The sequence below is a fragment of the Schistocerca americana genome, chromosome 7 (genome assembly GCF_021461395.2).
Source record: "Schistocerca americana isolate TAMUIC-IGC-003095 chromosome 7, iqSchAmer2.1, whole genome shotgun sequence".
In the NCBI taxonomy this organism is placed as follows: Eukaryota; Metazoa; Arthropoda; class Insecta; order Orthoptera; family Acrididae; genus Schistocerca; species Schistocerca americana.
In genome coordinates this window covers 118,621,108-118,642,543 of record NC_060125.1, presented here as the reverse complement: position 1 = coordinate 118,642,543, position 21,436 = coordinate 118,621,108, and the positions used below count along the sequence as shown (strand labels likewise).

The window sequence follows — 21,436 nt, the reverse complement described above, 5'->3', positions numbered from 1 at the left end:
CTGTTAATACGAATAGCATTCAAGACTGATGTGATTTCTCAATTTGATTATGTCTATTTTGTCACTGTCTGCTAGATAAAACGAAATATTTAATATTGCAGCAGTCGTAACACACACCAAATAAATGAGTCTGTTTTGGAATAAATGGTCATTTTATGTACCTCATTTACATATATAACGTGACACAACATAGTCCACGAACTACCAATATCAAATGCCTATCAGGCCTACTACAAGCAAAAAGTTTTATGTTATGAAACAGTTTCACATTTCATTCAAACGCTCCAATTCCTCAAACAAGATCGAAAAGTAGTAGTAGTAGTAGTACGTAATTTTTATATAAATTTGAGATCGTCATATTTTTCCACGTAATTTGTGTGTTGTCCTCGTTTATTCTCCTTCCTTGTTCTAACACAACTCAACAAAACTTATTCTCCGGTTAACTTCACTAACCCTGCCAGACTCACTGGTTTAGTTACCCCTCATTTGTTCCACGGTTAGGCGTTATTACTTGTTCGTGCAACGCGCTTTCTGCACTGTTCTGAGAACAGAACTTAAGTCGCTGCTAACCGGGGACTGTACAACTGGCCTTTAGTAGTGTAGCAGCGTTCTGGCAAAAATTTTCTATCAAAATTTCATTTTCTTGGAGGTACTGAGAAGATAATATGTAACCGTTTTGTTATTTATGTTAGTCGTTTACTTCCACTCTGGTAGTCTGAATCCATGGATTTCGCTAATAATTATAACAACGCTTATAATTCACACATCTAATCAACCAAATGAACAAACAGCAGAACCCGCTAGGGTTTACTCCGCTTTTGGCTGCGGGGAAGTTTTTTATTTCTAGATGCGACGGGGATTCCCCTGGTAGAGACATCACGTACACTAAGGACGCATTCAAAAACCAACTAATGATTCGTTCAGAAACCAACTCAGTATATGTTCAAAAATGTTCAAAAACAAACTGGGATGCGCTTCAGAATTATATGAAGAATCGATAAAACAACGTGCGCTGAAGGGTAGGCACTTTGTGAAACAAGGTTTTTTTTCTTCAAGAAATGAATTTTGCGCCTTTTGGAATTGCCACCCAGGACAGATACCCCTGTTTGCGCCTTTTCAGCCAGTAGTTGTGTGCTTATTTAATTTTTACGGACTTTTATTTGAATATTAATGGATAAAGAAACCCCAGCTGAGATTGGTTAAATGTTTTTCTGGCTTACGTCTCTTCATATTACCTCACTGGTCTTGATAATGTGACGTTGTGATCTTGGAATTTTGTTTATGTAGAGAATTTTTGTCTAATTACGTAGAAGACGGAAAACTTGATAGTCTAGTCGTTGTAGAGAACTTTGCCTCCTTTTGTAGGATTTGACTGAAGTACCATTGCTCAGTCAGTTGTTCTTTCTCTGTCAGGCTAAGTCATCCGAAAATCTTGTAGGTGTTCTTGGTCTTGTGGCAGTTTCATTGACTTCTCTGTTTTTCAAGGCCTCTTTTGGAGTGAATTCGATACTGTTTCGACAATAATGTAGGGAGAAAATGCATATTTAAATTTCGGAAAATTGAACGTAGTAGGATCGTGCTGCAAGAGTGACTTTGTAAGTCCATTGTCACGTAATCTGTCGAGTCTGAATCTGGTGACTTCATTTTATTCTGTTTAGCCTGCTTTTGGTTTTAAGTGTTTCATAAAGGGAATTTGTTGGGAAGTCGTAGCGCAGACCTGCAGCTATAAGAAGATATCACATGGGTGTGCGAAAGGTTGCTGTTCGGTCAGAATGTAGGTGCGGTAGTGTATCCCTTCTTCGTTATGGAGAAGGGTGGCAGAGATGCTTGAGGGACAAATATTTTATGTGTAAGAAGGGCAACTGGTTGTTCCACTCTACGCGTTCGATATTTCATGAGACGTACTAAGTCGGCTTTCAGCTTGTATGGTCTTTTCAGAAATGATTTTCTTCCAGTTTAGAAGTCCATAGAGAGAGATTATGAGATATTTAACGTTTGGTTGTGGAGTAATGTCTTGTCCCTTTTTCTCCGTGTACTTTATGTATCCAACAAATACCCGGACACTTCTTCAGTCCAGAGTAATTCTAACTCTCTGCCGAAAGTCGCTTGTCGTTTACAGCCCAAGTGCTCGTTGGCAATTCGTGGTGCGTTCCAGCGCGCAGTACATATGCTATGGCGCTCCTGGCTTGTGATGTCTGGCGCAGTCGGGCTGCGGAAATTTGCATCTTCAGTACGTCGAGCGTAACATTTATTGCAAGAAAATAAAATGCAATCAACGTAAAAAAAAGTATATTTTCCTTTTTTTAACGCCTCAAATTCACTATCTACTGAAACAATCGATTCTGCGTGATAGAATTTATCGTTGCTTGGGAAAAATACCCGCATCACCAACATTACGTACACAACTCCATTCAGCACGCTAATACTAGTGTGTCGTATTACTAGTTAGTGGTTACATTCTACTTCTCTCTCTCTTTTTCAATTGTTCGTTTGCTGACACCGTGAGCAACTTGCATTTTACGAGTGATTTAAATTAAAGGATACGATTTGCTTATATAAAGAAACGTTCATTTTCCGCGCATAGAAAAAATATTTTTGTCACTCTTTCGACTTATTTATGCCATCTCACAGAGAAAACAGTATCATAAAATAAACGTTACATATCGTTGTCTCCCATGGAGAAACACTACCTCAACAGTTTCGTTGATTATGCGCAAACCACATGCCGGAACCATGACCCACTGGCTGGAAGTAACGGCCAAAAACTAAAATCGGAATAAATCCTGAAATGGGCAGTATAGAGACAATGACTTGAAACCGCAAAGATATTTAGATAAGAAGGTCACCTACTTCACCACACTTGACCCCAGAAAAGAAATAACGGAGAGTATTAACGGCTTTTGAATCGACTCAACGCGTAATGTTCAAAATAGTTGGCGCTAACACATGTAATTGGTTTTGTGGTCTTCAGTCCGCAGACTGTTTTGATTAGCGTTCCATGCTAGTCTGCCCTCTGCAAACCTCTTTATCTCTGCGTAACTACTGCGACCACCATGCAGTGAAACTGTTAACGGTAATCAAACCTTGGTCTCGGTCTAAAATTTCTATTTATGTCCCATATATTCCACTTCGCTTCCAAATTATGTGTTCCACGACGTCCCAGGATGCGTTCTTTAAACTAGTCCCTTCTTTAGTCAAGTACTGCCATATTTTTTTTCTGCATCCTCATCTCTGTCCAGTACATCATCATCAGTTATTCGATCAACGTATGTTATATTACGATTTCTCCTGTAGCACCACGTTTCAAAAGCTTCCATTCTCTTCTTGTCTCTTTATCACCCACGTTTCGCCTGCGTACAACGCTACATATCAGATAAATGCTTCCAGAAAAGATTTCCTCACACTTAAAATTATATTCGATGTTAGCCAATTTCTCGTTTCAGAAACGCTTTTGTTGTGGTTGCAGTTTGCATTTATACTCGTCCTATTTCAACAATCGTCAGTTATTATGCTGCTTAAATAGCAAAACTCACCTGCCACTCTTATTGGCTCGTTTTCTAACTCAATTCCCTCAACACCGCCTGACGACACTGTAATCAACGTAAACAGTTTAGAGTAAGTCCTTGAGCAAAAATGAGTGACTGCGCTTCGATTCATTCCTCCGCATCACCAGAGCGATGGCTGCCTTTATATATATATATATATATATATATATATATATATATATATATATATATATATATATATATATATATATATATACGCTGTTTCAAAATGTATTGCCTGAAAGAAAATGGTTGGGTCCGTGTTGTAAATCCACACAAGTCAGCCGATTAGAAGGCATATTGTAAGAGACTGTATTCACTTTATCGAGGACTGAACATCTAGATTTAGAATTGCCGCAATTTCCCTGTCTCACTTGAAGCAAACGTTGGAGTGGTTCTTTTGAATAAAAAAACGTGTGAACCACCCATTACATCAGCTTGTGCTCCAACTCTAAACGAACCTGTCTTCCATGGGACGTCGAACACTAAACTTCATGCCCTCAAAGAGGGCTGCACAGTTCTGATTCGATGGAACAAGAAGCGCTTGGGGGTGAGACTCGCTTACCTATGAAGGAGTTGGGACGGGAATGAAGAAGAAGTGTAGCCCACCACGCACAAATACCCGGGCTTTATTTATCCAGGATATGAGACTCAGAACACTTACTGACTTGCTACGAACTTCACACGTAATTTCAAATCTTTACCAAACTTTTTTCTTGCTGACAATCCCCACAAAATGACCAAAAGAACTTATCGCTTACAACATTTTCGCTGCCGCATCAGGCATGAAGTTCTAATTTATTACTACCTTAGTGCTTACATTATTCGCAACAGATTTCTCAGCCCATATCCACATATGTCGCTGAACGAACCTTCAAAACTATATCATTGTACAACATTTTAATGTACCATTTCTTTCCTATTAACTCTATTCGATACCACTGAATGTACCTCCCAAATTATATCATTTTACAAAACAGAAGTCAGGGGACATGACGTCATAAACAGCAAGCTGGAACTGGAGGGTGAAATTCGTTAGATATGCTGGGGAAATATGTGTACAAAAACCTGTGAAATATGTTAAATACTGTATACGTGGCTTGTGCGAACACGGGTGTAGTCGCAGGTACAAAACTTTCTAAATCCCTGAGTCGATTTCAACAAAAGTTGATAACGGTAATACTATCTGGAAAGAAATACTGTTGGGGCAAGAACCACATACCTCTTTTCGTTGTCGGGCTGGATGGAATGGTCAGAGGCAGAGGGAAGAGGGAAAGAGGAAATGGAGAGAGAGATGGGTGGGGGGGGGGGGGGGGGGGGAGGGCGCAGGAGATGGACCAATAGAAGACTGGCAACGCCGGGTATTCAGCTAGTTTTCAAATATATAAATTCAGAAACCTTACTGTTGACTTTCGGAGAATAAAGTAGAATGCCAAGCAGTTGTGGAAATTACAGCCTGTTTATACGCACCATACTTTCGAGTGATTGCTGAATGACTACCCCAGCACAAGTCGCAATGAGTGGAAGGCACTGATTACCCCTCATTTACTGGCTGATAGTCTTCAGGTCTGTGGAGTGCTACGTAACTGAAATCTGATCCCGCTGCAAGTACACTACGATTTTATATTGTGTAAATTATGACCGTGTCAAAATTTCGAGACTTTTTTCTGTTAAGGTTCTCTGAAGGAGCGAAATTTTCTTGATGATAGGGAAAATCCCACTTTATTCCCGTTCTCAAGAGGAGTCATCGAACAGCCGCACAAAACTATAAACCTTTTCTGACGTATGTCAGTTGTAGGATTTTGGAACATGTTCTATGCTAGCGTATTATGACATTTCTGGATACTGAAAATCTCTTCTGCAGGAATCAACATGAGTCCCGAAAACAAGGAGCTTGTGAAACCCAGCAGGCTATGTTCGTCCACGAGATCGAGAAAGCAGTAGGTACCGCCGCCCATGCTGGCCGCTGTGGCCGAGCGGTTCAGTCTGGAACCGCGGGACCGCTACGGTCGCAGGTTCCAATCCTGCCTCGGGCATGGATGAGTGTGATGTCCTTAGGTTAGTTAGGTTTAAGTAGTTCTAAAGGACTGATGACCTCAGATGTTAAGTCCCATAGTGCTCAGAGCCATTTTGTACCGCCGCCCATGTAGGCGCCGTTTCCCTCGACTTCCGCAAGGCATGCGATATAGTTTCGCACTGCCGCCTAATGGACAAAATCCGAGCATACAGAATATCAGACCGACTGTGTGAGTAGATTGGAGACTTCCTAGAAAACAGAACACAGCATGTCATTGAAGTCTTCAGACGTAAAAGTGACCTCCGGCTTACTCCAAGGGAGTCTCGTACGTGCAATATATCATCAATGAGGCTTTTCCGGGATGGTGGTGTTGTATACAGAGTAGTCCAACGCTAGAAAACGTGTAGCGGAATGCAGGAAGACCTGTAGAGGATCGAAGCTTGGTGCAGGGAGTCGCAACTGACTCTCAACATCTTCACATGTAACGTACTGCATGTATACGTAGGTAGAGAGAACCATTATTGTATGATTACGCAATCACTGGAAGCAGTTACATCCATAAAATATCTAGGAGTATGGGTACAGAGACAGCAAAGGACTTGGAAGAGCATTTGAACGGAATGGACAGTGTCTTGAAAGGAGGATATAAGATGAAGATCAACAAAAGCAAAACGAGAATAATGGAATGTAGTCGAATTAAATCGGGTGATGCAGAGGGAATTAGATTAGGAAATGAGACACTTAAAGTAGTAAAGGAGTTTTGCTATTTGGGGAGCAAAATAACTGATGATGGTCGAAGTAGAGAGGATATAAAATGCAGACTGGCAATGGCAAGGAAAGCGTTTCTGAAGAAGAGAAATTTGTTAACATCGAGTATAGATTTAAGTGTCAGGAAGACGTTTCTGAAAGTATTTGTATGGAGTGTAGCCATGTATGGAAGTGAGACATGGACGATAAATAGTTTGGACAAGAAGAGAATAGAAGCTTTTGAAATGTGGTGCTACAGAAGAATGCTGAAGATTAGATGGGTAGATCACGTAACTAATAAGGAGGTATTGAATAGGATTGGGGAGAAGAGAAATTTGTGGCACAACTTGACAAGAAGAAGAGACCGGTTGGTAGGACATGTTCTAAGGCATCAGGGGATCACAAATTTAGCATTGGAGGGCAGCGTGGAGGGTAAAAATTGTAGAGGGAGACCAAGAGATGAATACACTAAGCAAGTTCAGAAGGATGTAGGTTGCAGTAAGTACTGGGAGATGAAGAAGCTTGCACAGGATAGAGTAGCATGGAGAGCTGCATCTAACCAGCCTCAGGACTGAAGACTACAACAGACATGGGTACAGAGCGATTTAAAGAGGAACGCCCACATAAAATTAATCGGAGGAAAGGCGGATGTCAGGCAGATCCATTAGAAGAATCCTCAGTCAACAGAGGTTTGCAAAACACACTCCCGATCAATATTTGATTACTGCTCGTCAGTCCTGGTCGGCACTGGAGAGAAACCAGGAGATGTTTCCCACGTCGCGTTTGTGTTCTGCATTAAAATTTCACTTGCGTACAGAACTTCAGGTTTGATCACGGTATTGCAGTGCCTAACCTACGTCCAGGGCGATTATAATTAAAGTGAAACTTTCAAACTGCGGTAGAAATAACACGACTGGTCGGAGTGACGTCAAATTGCAACTGAATATTTTCGGAGAAGGGGGAAAACGTATGGCAGAAGAAAAATAAATAGTTACAAAATGTAGCAACAGATGACGCTGCAAGCATCATAATTTAATTGTGTTCGATTACTAGTGACAAATGAATCATACAACTATGCCGAAGGTGTACGTTTGATGTTAAACAAACTGTACTACGTAGTGTACATGGGTGTACAATTGTGATACTGTAAGTTACGCAAGCCCATTCACCACAGCAACGTCATACTACATCGGATGGAAAAAAATCGGTTTTTAAATGTCCTGAGGCAAAAACCCGCATTAAAAGCATGACTCACACACATTTTTTATAGTCCTGAGGCCAAAAACCGCATAAAAAGCATCAATCAAAATCAAAAGCGGGTTATTAATTTCCGGGTGACCGGCGCAAAACATACGGATTAAGATCAGTTGACCGGAACGACCACGCTGTAGGGAAATGGCGGCTGATAATTCTAGCATTTCCAAAATGGCGTTTCAGCAGCCGCTTAACTGGATTTGCAATGAGCGGAGGTGCGCCATCTTGCATAAGAATGAGCCCATCCACACATCCACGCTGTTGGAGAGTTGGAATGACGTGTTTGCACTCATAGCTCTTACCAGTGACGGTACAGGTATCACGATCGGATGCACCTGTCTCTTCGAAAAAATATGGGCTTATGGTAAGTGACGCCGTAAACCCGCACCGCACAGTGACCTTTACACGATGAAGTGGTACTGGTTAATTTGCTTGTGGATTTTCCGTTGCTAGTATTCGACAATTCTGTGTATTGACATATCCTGTCAGATGGAGGTGGGCTTCGCCTGTCCACAAAATCTTCCACGGCCAGTCATTGTCCACTTCCATGCGATCAAGAAATTCTAAAGCAGAGGTCCCGCTTGCTGGCAGGTCAAAAGGAAGCAACTCGTGCACATGCGTGATTTTGAACGGATTTCAAAGAAGGGTGTTTCGTAGGATTTTACGCACCGTGCTCACGGGTATGTCCAATGTTGGGGCAGTTCTCCGTGTACCACACGTTAGCACACCACCACTCGTCTCCACCTGCACTGCTGAGGCCACTGCTTCCACTGACGTCGAATCAATTCTCTTCCTCCCTCTACCAGTGTGCACGCCAAAAGAACCTGTCTTCTTGAATTTCCGAATCATTATCTCCGGACCCACGGCAGTCATTGGACCGCCTTTTTTCAAACCCTTCAGTGTCTGGAACTTCTGCAGAGCGACGTGCGCACAGTCATTAATTCTTCTAATACAGCTTCACAAGCAGAGCACGATCCTGCATTGAGACAGTCATGGCGAACGTCGCAGACGCGAAAGGAGGAAAAGCCGTGCACCCGGCATGTTTATACCAACTTCAATGGGTCGTGCGCGTGACAGGTGTTTTCATTTATGTATTCTGACACATACAGAGCCACTTGTTGATCAATTTTCACACTATTTTTTTTCTCCTGCCATATGTTTTTCCCTTCTCCGATAACATTCCATTGCAATTTGGCGTCATTCTGACCAGTGGCGTTATTTCTATAGCTTTTTGAAATTTTAATTATATTCAGCCTAGCCGGCCGGGATCGCCGTGCGGTTCTAGGCGCTTCAGTCTGGAACCGCGTGACCACTACGGTCACAGGTTCGAATCCTGCCTCGGGCATGGATGTGTGTGATGTCCTTAGGTTATTTAGGTTTAAGTAGTTCTAAGTTCTAGGGGACCTTTAACCGCTCGGCCACTCCGGCCGGCAGATGTTAAGTCCCATAGTGCTCAGAGCCATTTGAATATTCAGCCTGTACGTGCCATACACAAGTAGAACTGACGTAATACAGTGTATCTGCCTATTAAAGAAACTGAAATTGTGATCTGAACGGCAAACTATAGTGAAACAATGCCAAAAATGATCCAGGATTTTCATTCTATTTGTCTTCGATTGACATCATCCGACCTTAACCTGTAGCTAAATCCGAGTCGTTCTTAATTTTTACTAAAATGATCTGAGGCACAGTCTTATCTCCGTTATTTGTGTCTATGTGGCTCGGCGGGACAGTGTCACACTTCCATACCAAAGGTCCGGTATTCAGGCCTATGTTTTCTGACATTTGTCACATCTATAACTTCAGGCAATGATTTCAAGTGATTAAGTCGCCCTTCTCACACTGCCTTTCGTGCATACTTTTCAGAAAAAGTTCGCTTTTCTATCGGCCGTTGTTCAACTCCGCCCCGAATCTTCTGCAAAACAGTGGCCTTGACAGAATTTGCCGATTGTGGAAACGTCCCGTCGGCTGCGGCCTGTTAACTGGTAATGAGTGGTTGCAGGAATTCGCTGCCGTCTGCAGTACGATTGTTCCTCGTGTAGAGGCGGCGCCTCTATCTGGGCAACTCGGATTACGTTCCGCGTCAGTCCACGCATAGCGCTGCCTAATGGGTACATTGCTTGGAAAAGCTGGCGACTGCAGTTTCTTATGCAACACGAAACAATGTTACTCTCACGTAAGCTGACGCCTTGCACGATATTAGCCGAAGCGGCCCGGGTTTCTGCTATCCAATAGTGTTAACACCCGCCTTCTTTTACATCTGTATCATCGCACTGTCATGTCCCTCTTTTCAGAAACAATAAGTGGCTAGTGAAAATTTCAATTGATGTCATTTTGTATCTAATTTGGCCAGCGAATAATACATCGAACATGCCGCTCTTCCTTGTCACTTCTTAATTACAGTTTATCTTACTTTTTTATTTATGCATTCCTTTTACCGTGGAAGATTACTACCTTCACGGCCTTCTTACATCAATGTCTATGTGCGGTTGGCTCTAATAACATGGCAGTTTAAGTGAGGGGTGATCTGGAGTTTGGTTGGGAAAAGTATAGGTCGGGACTGTATTGCTTCGTTTATGGCGCTGCCATCTTTCCACCGTGTCCTGGAGCAGCATCTTTCACTAGTAATCAAAACGTTATCGGTTTCGGGTTCGAATGCCACAACTACTTAACTTTTCAATAAAAATCATCAGCAGTGCCGGCCAAAGACTTTCAGCTTAAGAAGCCACCCTCGTTCTGCCAACGGCTTTCTCAAAGAGGGCAGAGGAATGGACAAAGGATCACGGCTCTCCGATTAGGAAACTACCTCTAAAAGGCGGAAGACTCAATAATGATTAACAGCATGAGGATACAGAAGGAAATGGAAATCACTTCATTAAAGACACATATTATGCATCTACAGCACATGTGGCGTTTAACTGAAAAAGTATCACGATGATCTCTCCACAGTCAGAAGATTCCGGACTAGTCCCCTATCCGGATCTCCGGAAAGGAGCTGGCAAAGGGGACGTAGCCATGAGAAAAAGGGTAACGTTCTACTAGTCGGGACGTGAAATGTCAGAAGTTTGAACGTGGTAGGGAAGCTAGAATATCTAAAAAGCGAAATACATAGGCTCAATCTAGATATAGTAGGGGTCAGTGAAGTGAAATGGAAAGAAGACAATGATTTCTGCTCAGATGAGTATAGGATAATATAAACAGCAACAAAAAATGGCATAACGGGAGTAGGATTCGTTATGAATGGCAAGGCAGGACAGAGAGTGTGTTACTGTGAACAGTTCAGTGTTAGGGTTGTTCTTATCAGAATCGCCAGGAAACCAACACCGACAACTATAGTTCAGGTATACTTGCCGACGTCGCAAGCTGAAGATGAAGAGATGAAGAAAGTATATGACGATACTGATAGGCTAACATAGTACAGAAAGGAAGATGAAAATCTAATAATCATGAGAGACTTGAATGCAGTTGTAGGGGAAGCAGTAGAAGAAAATGCTACAGGAGAATATGGGCTTGAGTCAAGGAATGAGAGATTACAAAGAATAATTGCATTCTGTAATAAATTTCAGTTGGTGATAGCGAATACTCTGTTCGAGAATCACAATTGGAGGAGGTATACTGGGAGAAGGCCAGGTGATACGGGAAGATTACAGTTAGATTACATCACGATCAGACAGAGATTCCGAAATCAGATACCGGATTTTAAGGCGTACCCAGGACCAGATATACACTCAGATCACAATGAATTATTGATGAAGAGTAGGCTGAAGTTTAAGAGATTAGGCAGGAGAAATCAATACGCAAAGTAATGGGATGCGGAAGTACTAAGGAATGGCGACAAACGTTTGAACTTCTGTAAGGCTATAGATACAGCAAAAAGGAATAGATCAGTAGGGAGTACAATTGAAGCGGAATTGACATATCTAAAAAGAACAATCATAGAAGTTGGAAAGAAAACCGTAGGTACAAAGAAAGTAACTTCGAAGAAACCATGGGTAACAGAAGAAATACTTCAATTCATCGGTGAAAGAAAAAAGTACAAAAATGTTCAAGGAAATTCAGGAACACAGAAATACAAGTAGCTGAGGAATGAAATAAATATTAAGTACAGGGAAACTAAGGCCAAATGGCTGCATGAAAAATGTGAAGAAATCGAAAAAGAAATGATTGTCCGAAGGACTGACTCAGCATATAGGAAGTCAAAACAAGCTTCGGTGAAATTAAAAGCAAAGGTGGTAACTTTAAGAGCGCTACGGGAATTCCGCTGTTAAATGAAGAGGAGAGAGCGTATAGGCGGAAAGACAGCACTGAAGGCCTCTATGAGGGGGAAGATTTATCTGATGTGACAGAAGAAGAAACAGGAGTCGATTCAGAAGATATAGGGGATCTACTATTAGAATCAGAATTTAAGAGACATATGGAGGACTTAACATCAAATAAGGGAGAAGGGATAGATAACATTCCACCAGAATTTCTAAAATCCTTGGGGTGATGTAGCAATGAAACGTCAATTCACGTTGTCCGGCGCCATACCATCTGATTTTCAGAAAATTATAATCCACTCAATTACGAAGACTCCAAGGACTGACAATAGCTTAACAGCTCGTGCATCGAAGTTACGTATAAGAATGATATACAGAGGAATGGGAAAGAAAATTGAGGATGTGTTAGGTGGGCATCAGTTTGGCTTTAGGAAACGTAAACGCACCAGAGAGGTAATTCTGACAATGCTATTGATAATGGAAGCAAGACTAAAGAAAAATCAAGATACGTTCATAGGATTTGTCGACCTGGAAAAAGGGTTAGACAGTGTAAAATGGAGCAAGATGTCGGAAATTCTGAGAAAAATACGGATAAGCGACAGGGAGACGAGGGTAACATACAATGTGTACAACAGCAAAGAGCGAATAATAAGAGTGGGCGACCAAGAACGAAGCGCTCGGGTTAAAAAGGGTGTAAAATAGGGATGTAGACTTTCCCCCCTACCGTACATCGAAGAAGCAATTATGGAAATAAAAGGAAGTGAAATTAAAATTCAAGGTGAGTGAAATTAAAATTCAAGGTGAAAGGATAGCAATGATACTATTCGCTGATGACATTGTCATCATGGGTGAAAGTGAAGAAGAAATACAGGATCTCCTGAATGAAATGAACAGTCTAATGAGTACAGAGTATGCACTGAGAGTAAATCGAAGAAAGACGAAAGTAATGAGAAGTAGCAAGAATGAGGTCAGCGAGAAACTTAACATCAGATGACTAACGTCATTCCTTAACAGGAATTCTGCTACCTGGGCAGCAAAATAACCAATGACTGATGGAGCAAGGAGGACGTCAAAAGCAGACTAGCTCTGGCGGAAAGGGAATTCCTGGCCAAGAGAAGTCTACTAGTATCAAACGTAGACCTTCACTGGAGGAAGAAATATCTGAGTATTGAATGGTAGTGAAACATGAACTATGAGAAAACCGGAACAGAAGCATTTGAGATGTGGTGCTACAAACGAATGCGTAAAATTAGGTGGACTGATAAGGTAAAGAATGAGGGAGTTCTGCGCGGAATCGGAGAGGAAAGAAATATGTGGAAAACCCTGACAAGGAGAAGGGACAGGATGATGGCACATCTGTTAAGACATGAGGGAATGACTTCCATGCTATTAGAGGGAGCTGTAGAGGGCAAAAATTGTAGAAGTATACAGAGATTGATACACATTAAGCAAATAATTGAAGACGTACAAGTGCTCCTCGGGCTTGATTGTAGGACCGAGAGGGCAAAGACTAACTGATTTCTTAACAATAAATATCAGCTAATAATAGTGAATACTCTGTTCAGTACCAGTACAGGAGGAGGTACACTTGGAAAAGGCCGGGAGATAGAGGAAGATTTCAATTAGGTTGCATCATGGTAAGACAGATATTCCGAAACCCTCAGGAACAGATATAGACTCAGATCATAATTTAGTAATGATAAAGAGTAGGCGGAAGTATAAGAGACTAGTCAGGAGGAATTAATGCGCAAAGAAGTGGGATGAGGAAGTACTATGGAATGAAGAGATACGCTTGAAGTTTTTTGAGGCTATAGACATTTCGACAATGAATGGATCAGTAGGCAGTTCAGCTGAAGAGGAATGGACATCTCTAGAAAGGGCAGTCACGGCAGTAGAAATGAAAAATGTAGGTACAAGGAAGGAAACTGCGAAGTAACAGTGGATAACAGAACCGCTCAGTTGACCGACAAAAGAAGGAAGTACAAAAATTTTTAGAGGAATTCAGGAATAGAGAAGTACAAGTCATTGAAGAACGAAATTAGTAGGAAGTACGGGGATATTAAGGAGAAATGGCTGCAGGAAAAATGGAAAGAAATCGAAAATGAAATGATTGTAAGTATACCATACAGAAAAGTCAAAACAACCTTCGGTGAAATTAGTAGCAAGGGCGGTAACATTTAGAGTGCAACGGGAATTCCACTGTTAAATGCAGAGGAGAGAGCGAAAAGATGGAAAGAGTAAACTGAAGGCCTCTGTCAGGGGGCGGACTTGGATTATTATGCAGCAGAAGAAGTAACAGGAGACGATAGGAAAGAGGTAGGGGATGCAGCATTAGAATCACAATTTAAAAGAACTTTGATGGACTAAGGATCAAATAACGCAGAAGGGATAGATAACATTCGATCGTAATTTCTAAAATCGTTGGATAAATGGTAGAAAACGCTTTCATGTTGCTGTGAGTAGGAGGGTGATATCGCTCTGGGTGCACTTTTGGTACCGAATTTATATGCAAAATAATTAAATTGATCAATAAATTATCCCCACCCAACACCCAGACGACATCATGCGTTTTCTCCAGCTGGCATGTCGGTCCCCTCCCCACCAGGTCCCGTTCCCTACCTACCGTATTGGCAAGAATTTCGAATTTTGGCGGGAAATTTAAAAAATGGCGGAAATTTAAAAATTGGCTGCAATTTCTTTGCCCCAGGCCTCTTGTGTCGTTCCACCTCATCCCCACCTGGGAACTGTCGGGAAATTCAAAACGGCAGTGCCCTTTCTGGGAGTCGAACCCCGCTCCTTGAGTACGGAAAGCCCAAGTGCATCCCCCAACACATGGAAACTGTCCAGTGCAGGAGAGGTTAGTGTACTTTACTTATTTTGGTTGGGGAACTGAAGATTGGTACCAATTACGTAACTAATCATAAGGATCGGTTCTAGTTACACAAATATCTGCATAGCGCTAGACAAGTAGCACCTAAAATCGCAATACAGCTCAAAAATTGACAACGTCACACAACTGGCGCTATACTGCCGGAAAAAAATTTCGCAATAGCGAAACTACATAAGATGATTCTTTCACCTACAAGGGGGTGGGAAAAAGGCTGGTTTGAAAGGTGCTATCTTCATTTTTGGTGGGAATTGTGTCCAGCTGACGAGATGCTGGTGTTGGACAGAGGTGAGTATAATAAGTGTATTACCTGTAGGCATACCGCTGAGGACTTTGTTTGTGTATCACCGTTTGACGTCTGAGTTCGCTACAGCCGCCTGCGGCTGCATTGCTCGACGATCACCGTGCAGCCCAGGAAATCGAAGTTAAGAAATGTCCGTACACGCCACCAAAACTGATGGAAAATGCTTAAATGTTCTAATTATACATCCGAAATTGTCGTGAAAAAAAAACCAGCACTTGCAATCAACGGGTCATAATGCAGCACATATACGGGGGATTGGGGAAAATCGTCGCAATTACACAACTACCACAAAATAGGATCCCAAAAGTTTATACCAGGAGAGAAGGGCGGCAGTTGTACGTAATTTCGCCTCGATGTGCGGTCAGGAACTAACCAACTTAGAGCCATTCTTACCCCCCCCCCCTTTCCACCACACCACCTCTTCCCACCGTAGGTACGGATAGAGGCCTGTCCTACCTTGTCGCTGATGGTCCACAAATAGATCCGTCTGGTGGCAGTGATACAAACTCTCCAGTCTGCGGAAATCAGTCACATGTGGACGCTTCCTGCAATCCATTAAACGTATTTCTCGGAAAGACTGGAACAACAACGAAATTACAGAGAACTCTACAGACAACTCTTTCTAATGTCCATTGCCAGCGCTTCTGCGTACGGGCACGTTCTACGGTGACAAACTTTAAGATGATAAACTGCGTCCTTCCACACCGTTGAAGCGTCCTAGGAAGTGGCCAAGCTGTCCTCACCACGACGGCGTATATCCAGCGCTGGAGCTGCTTATAAACCAACTAGACCGAATTTGGGAGACTGCTGTTCTGTCTCATAGGATTTTATACGTCTTTTTAAGTTGGAAACGTACGTATCCTCAATCACATTTCCTGCGTTAGTCGTTCTTATTAGTAGTAGTAGTAGTAGCGGTTTTTACAGCCTCACTAGGAAACAGCGAGGAAAAAACGACACGAATATTTTCGATAGGTGATACAGTGAGTTACCATCCACACCCTGCTGCACGATAATGTTGTTGTTGTTGTGGTCTTCAGTCCTGAGACTGGTTTGATGCAGTTCTCCATTCTACTCTATCCTGTGCAAGCTTCTTCATCTCCCAGTACCTACTGCAACCTACATCCTTCTGAATCTGCTTAGTGTATTCATCTCTTGGTCTCCCTCTACGATTTTTACCCTCCACGCTGCCCTCCAATGCTAAATTGGTGATCCCTTGATGCCTCAAAACATGTCCTACCAACCGAGCCCTTCTTCTAGTCAAGTTGTGCCACAAACTTCTCTTCTCCCCAATCCTATTCAATACCTCCTTATTAGTTACGTGATCTACCCACCTTATCTTCAGCATTCTTCTGTAACACCATATTTCGAAAGCTTCTATTCTCTTCTTGTCCAAACTAGTTATTGTCCATGTTTCACTCCCATACATGGCTACACTCCATACAAATACTTTCAGAAACGACTTCCTGACACTTAAATCTATACTCGATGTTAACAAATTTCTCTTCTTCAGAAACGATTTCCTTGCCATTGCCAGTCTACATTTTATATCCTCTCTCCTTCGACCATCATCAGTTATTTTACTCCCTAAATAGTAAAACTCCTTTACTACTTTAAGTGTCTCATTTTCTAATCTAATTCCCTCAGCATCACCCGATTTAATTTGACTACATAGCATTATCCTTGTTTTGCTTTTGTTGATGTTCATCTTATATCCTCCTTTCAAGACACTGTCCATTCCGTTCAACTGCTCTACCAAGTCCTTTGCTGTCTCTGACAGAATTACAATGTCATCGGAGAACCTCAAAGTTTTTACTTTTTCTCCATGAATTTTAATACCTACTCCGAATTTTTCTTTTGTTTCCTTTACTGCTTGCTCAATATACAGATTGAATAACATCGGGGAGAGGCTACAACCCTGTCTCACTCCTTTCCCAACCACTGCTTCCCTTTCATGCCCCTCGACTCTTATAAGTGCCATCTGGTTTCTGTACAAATTGTAAATAGCCTTTCGCTCCCTGTATTTTACCCCTGCCACCTTCAGAATTTGAAAGAGAGTATTCCAGTTAACGTTGTCAAAAGCTTTCTCTAAGCCTACAAATGCTAGAAACATAGGTTTGCCTTTTCTTAATCTTTCTTCTAAGATAAGTCGTAAGGTTGGTATTGCCTCACGTGTTCCAACATTTCTACGGAATCCAAACTGATCTTCCCCGAGGTCGGCTTCTACCAGTTTTTCCATTCGTCTGTAAAGAATTCGCGTTAGTATTTTGCAGCTGTGACTTATTAAACTGATAGTTCGGTAATTTTCACATCTGTCAACACCTGCTTTCTTTGGGATTGGAATTATTATATTCTTCTTGAAGTCTGTGGGTATTTCGCATGTCTCATACATCTTGCTCACCAGATGGTAGAGTTTTGTCATGACTGGCTCTCCCAAGGCCATCAGTAGTTCTAATGGAATGTTGTCGACTCCCGGGGCCTTGTTTCGACTCAGGTCTTTCAGGGCTCTGTCAAACTCTTCACCTAGTATCTTATCTCCCATTTCGTCTTCATCTACATCCTCTTCCATTTCCATAATATTGTCCTCAAGTACATCGCCCTTGTATAAACCCTCTATATACTCCTTCCACCTTTCTGTCTTCCCTTCTTTGCACAGAACTGGGTTGCCATCTGAGCTCTTGATATTCATACAAGTGATTCTCTTCTCTCCAAAGGTCTGTTTAATTTTCCTGTAGGCAGTATCTATCTTACCCCTAGTGAGACAAGCCTCTACATCCTTACATTTGTCCTCTAGCCATCCCTGCTTAGCCATTTTGCTCTTCCTGTCGATCTCATTTTTGAGACGTTTGTATTCCTTTTTGCCTGCTTCATTTACTGCATTTTTATATTTTCTCCTTTCATCAATTAAATTCAATATTTCTTCTGTTACCCAAGGATTTCTATTAGCCCTCGTCTTTTTACCTACTTGATCCTCTGCTGCCTTCACTACTTCATCCCTCAGAGCTACCCATTCTTCTTCTACTGTATTTCTTTCCCCCATTCCTGTCAATTGTTCCCTTATGCTCTCCCTCAAACTCTCTACAACCTCTGGTTCTTTCAGTTTATCCAGGTCCCATCTCCTTAAATTCCCACCTTTTTGCAGTTTCTTCAGTTTCAATCTGCAGTTCATAACCAATAAATTGTGGTCATAATCCACATCTGCCCCTGGAAATGTCTTACAATTTAAAACCTGGTTCCTAAATCTCTGTCTTACCATTATATAATCTGTCTGATACCTTTTAGTATCTCCAGGATTCTTCCAGGTATACAACCTTCTTTTATGATTCTTGAACCAAGTGTTAGCTATGATTAAGTTATGCTCTGCGCACGATAATGCACACGAAGAAACAGCAACTTCTTACAAGGGAGTAAGCACCACGATAAGTGAGCCAAAGGAGCTGTAACAGTCTTATTGCTGTTTACGGTAGCATCACCACGACCATGGTAGCGATCTTCTTGTCATAGTCTGACGTCAGGTAGTCGTGGTCATATGTAGGATACTACAGCAATTTCGTCGTAACACCACGTACTCACCATCCAGAATGAAATCATACTTCACATCATTTTATTGAGATGGGATTTGTGCACTTACCACACAGTATAAATCGATAAATATTTTGTGCTGATTCAATTACAACAGCAGAATTACTTTTGTCCAACATTCACAATCTATCGCACTTTCATTCTGAAGAAAATGGATGAACGTTTTTCTAACCAGTTTTAAGCATCGTTTGGTGCTGCAAAACACTCACACGCCAAAATTACTGACACAAAACCAAAATACATCACCGGTGCTTCGAAACCGAGCCACGAACTGCCAAAGTGAGGCTAATTGGTGGTGGAGGAACGAAATTGGCGTCACAAAGTTAAAGTATTATCAACTTTTAATGTTATGGCTGAGAATGGTGTCACTCAGTTGACACCATAGGACTCTGGATGTTTCCACACTCAACATCAGTGATGCCATTCGAGTGGGAACCGAGTGGCAGCTGCATGTGGAAACCCAGCTTAAATTTTCGTTGTTCTCTTATGTAACGTCCCCTTAGAAAAATCTATAAATGACAGTGCTGGAAAATCTGTACGTTATTTGATTTTCAAACACCTGAACAAAACTGAACGACTCAGACATTTCTCTTTTTACTTATTCTTATCAACGGTAAACTAACATACAATATTTTTTTTTTTAGCGAAACGCAATCTGACTCAATTATCCCTACAAAAGAATGGCCCTGAGTAACAATAACCTATACCTTTCACAAATCACTTACCTCACAAAAATCTTCATTACTCGAACTACTGCAATACAGCGAGCGCCACTACTGCCAGCTAAATAAAAGATTCAAACTACGGAAGGCACTAACTACTGATAGGCATAGTTAGCAAATGAAAGATTTTAATAGAGAACAAACAATGTAATTAACTACTGAAGGCAGTAACTACTGATAGACATAGTTAGCAAATGAAAGGTTTTGATAGAAAACAATGTATTTACTTTAATAGTGTTCAAAAGGCGATATATATATATATATATATATATATATGAGTTCATGACATCCAGTCTTACAAATTTACTTTGTCTGACGGACACACGTCCAGATCGTCCCGCATCCAACTGCCCAACACTACCTAAGCAAATATTCCAACAATGGAAACCAGCCACAGACAGCACACAGCACAGTCAGTGATTTTCATACAAAGTGTTACGTGGCGTTACCAACATAAAAACCTAAACAGCGTACTTGCACTATCGTTTCCACGTAAAAGTCTCCACATCATAGCACATTAATACATGATCAGTAAATAATAATAATAAGCAAAAAGGGTTCTGCCGTGAGTAAACCACGATTTTCTTCTGTTTCACTCATACGTGATTATGCGAAATTTTGCTATCGTCGTTGGGTTCATTTTCTGTCGAATTACGGGTACAAATTGTGTAATAATGTATACGCTTTGGCACTGTGGTTATTACATTCATAACATTTAACAAAATATCAATCAGTGCCTCACGAGCATATACTGTTGTACATATAGGTGTCATCTGTAATATAGCTGAGATTTTGGTTGTCTGTCCTCTGCAGCTAACAGGGATTTCTCTATGGTAAACTATCAATACTGACCGAAAATGGTTACTCGGCTTCCTGTGCAACGATTCTTGTATCTGGCAATCAGTTTCTCTCAGTAGCTTTTAGTCTAGTTGCAATGTTTATGCACACACAAGCACGTCGCATTTTGAATCACGTATCAAGAAAGCAGTGCAAGGGGCCACTTAGACGTACAATACTTGAGATAGCATTTAAAAGATGAGTAAAACTTGTAACGTCTTATCAAAACACAGTAACGCCCTTTGTGCTGCAGCTTACTCAAACAGTTTTCCTCCTGTACGGCGGACAGAGAGTAATTTTTTTTTTTTTCCACGGCGTAGTATAAATAGTCATTACGTGTGCCTCACTGCCGCTAATCGATCGACTACGGAGATTCTTTCATCTCCAAAAGTATTGTGGGAAAAAATTATAAGTTCTGCAGGAGGACTAAGATTGAACGTAATGGTCTGTACTGCAGAGGTGAACAAGGATACCGGTGTGCCAATCTGCTGCTGCGCCTCGATAGAGATGACGAAGGCCAATGCGAGCCAAGGCACGAGACGAGTAGAGCCGAGTAGTTCTGGCTGGCGCCTTCAGTGGGCCGGTGCACGCTAACGCGACTGGTCGCGGGTTTGTCCTTGTACGGAACGCAGATGCAGGTACGATATCTCTAATGGCGCGCTGCAGTCTCCCATGTCGTAATTAGAGTCGTCTTTCAATAGGTACACTTTCCTTTCTGAATCTTAGATAGCTTCCTTAACGTTATAAGACTTTATATCGAATTTCCTGAAAAGTCCTAGAAGCGGAGAAATACTAGAATACTTTCACGGCCTCAGACTTTGCGGTGTTTCTGATCTGCAAAGAAACTAATACAGACTTCACAGCTTTGCAGTTGGATGTAAATTCATTGAGGAGAGCAGGCGTGGCTGATTCTGAAGTCGTACTCTTGAAAGAAGCGTCAGTTTTTGACTCTGGTACCGTCATAATACCGAACAGCGTCGTATTCTATAAAGCTGGCCCGGATGCATCTCTTTAGCTGCTGCGTACTTACTAAAAGTTTATATCTTAAATCATAAAGATATTTGTAGGTGCAAGAATAAAAGAAACTGATGTAAGTACATAAGGAATGAGCTCTCGCGAACAGTGTCAGCCTTCTTCCTGTTATGCCGAAACGTCGATTCTTTTGGTATTCTAGTATTTTACATGATTACGTTCGTCATCATCATCATCATCATCATCATCATTTGATTATGCCTTTCAGTGTTCAGTCTGGAGCATAGTCCCCCTTATAAAATTCCTCCATGAT

At 41.6% G+C, this 21,436-nt stretch overlaps 1 protein-coding gene across 2 annotated transcripts in view; it reads left to right on the top strand.

Annotated features, from left to right (window-relative positions):
• The window catches only part of LOC124622583 (juvenile hormone esterase-like), a 167,295-nt gene that overhangs the window by 20,549 nt on the left and 125,310 nt on the right, over window positions 1–21,436 (top strand). The window contains exon 1 of one of the 2 annotated variants that reach the window (XM_047148330.1): window positions 20,722–20,789. The exons of the other annotated variant lie outside the window; for it this stretch is intronic. Coding sequence (XP_047004286.1) covers window positions 20,784–20,789 — 6 coding nt within the window. The 5' untranslated portion in view covers window positions 20,722–20,783. Of the gene's footprint in view, window positions 1–20,721; window positions 20,790–21,436 lie in introns of those variants that run through there. 2 annotated transcript variants of the gene reach the window in all.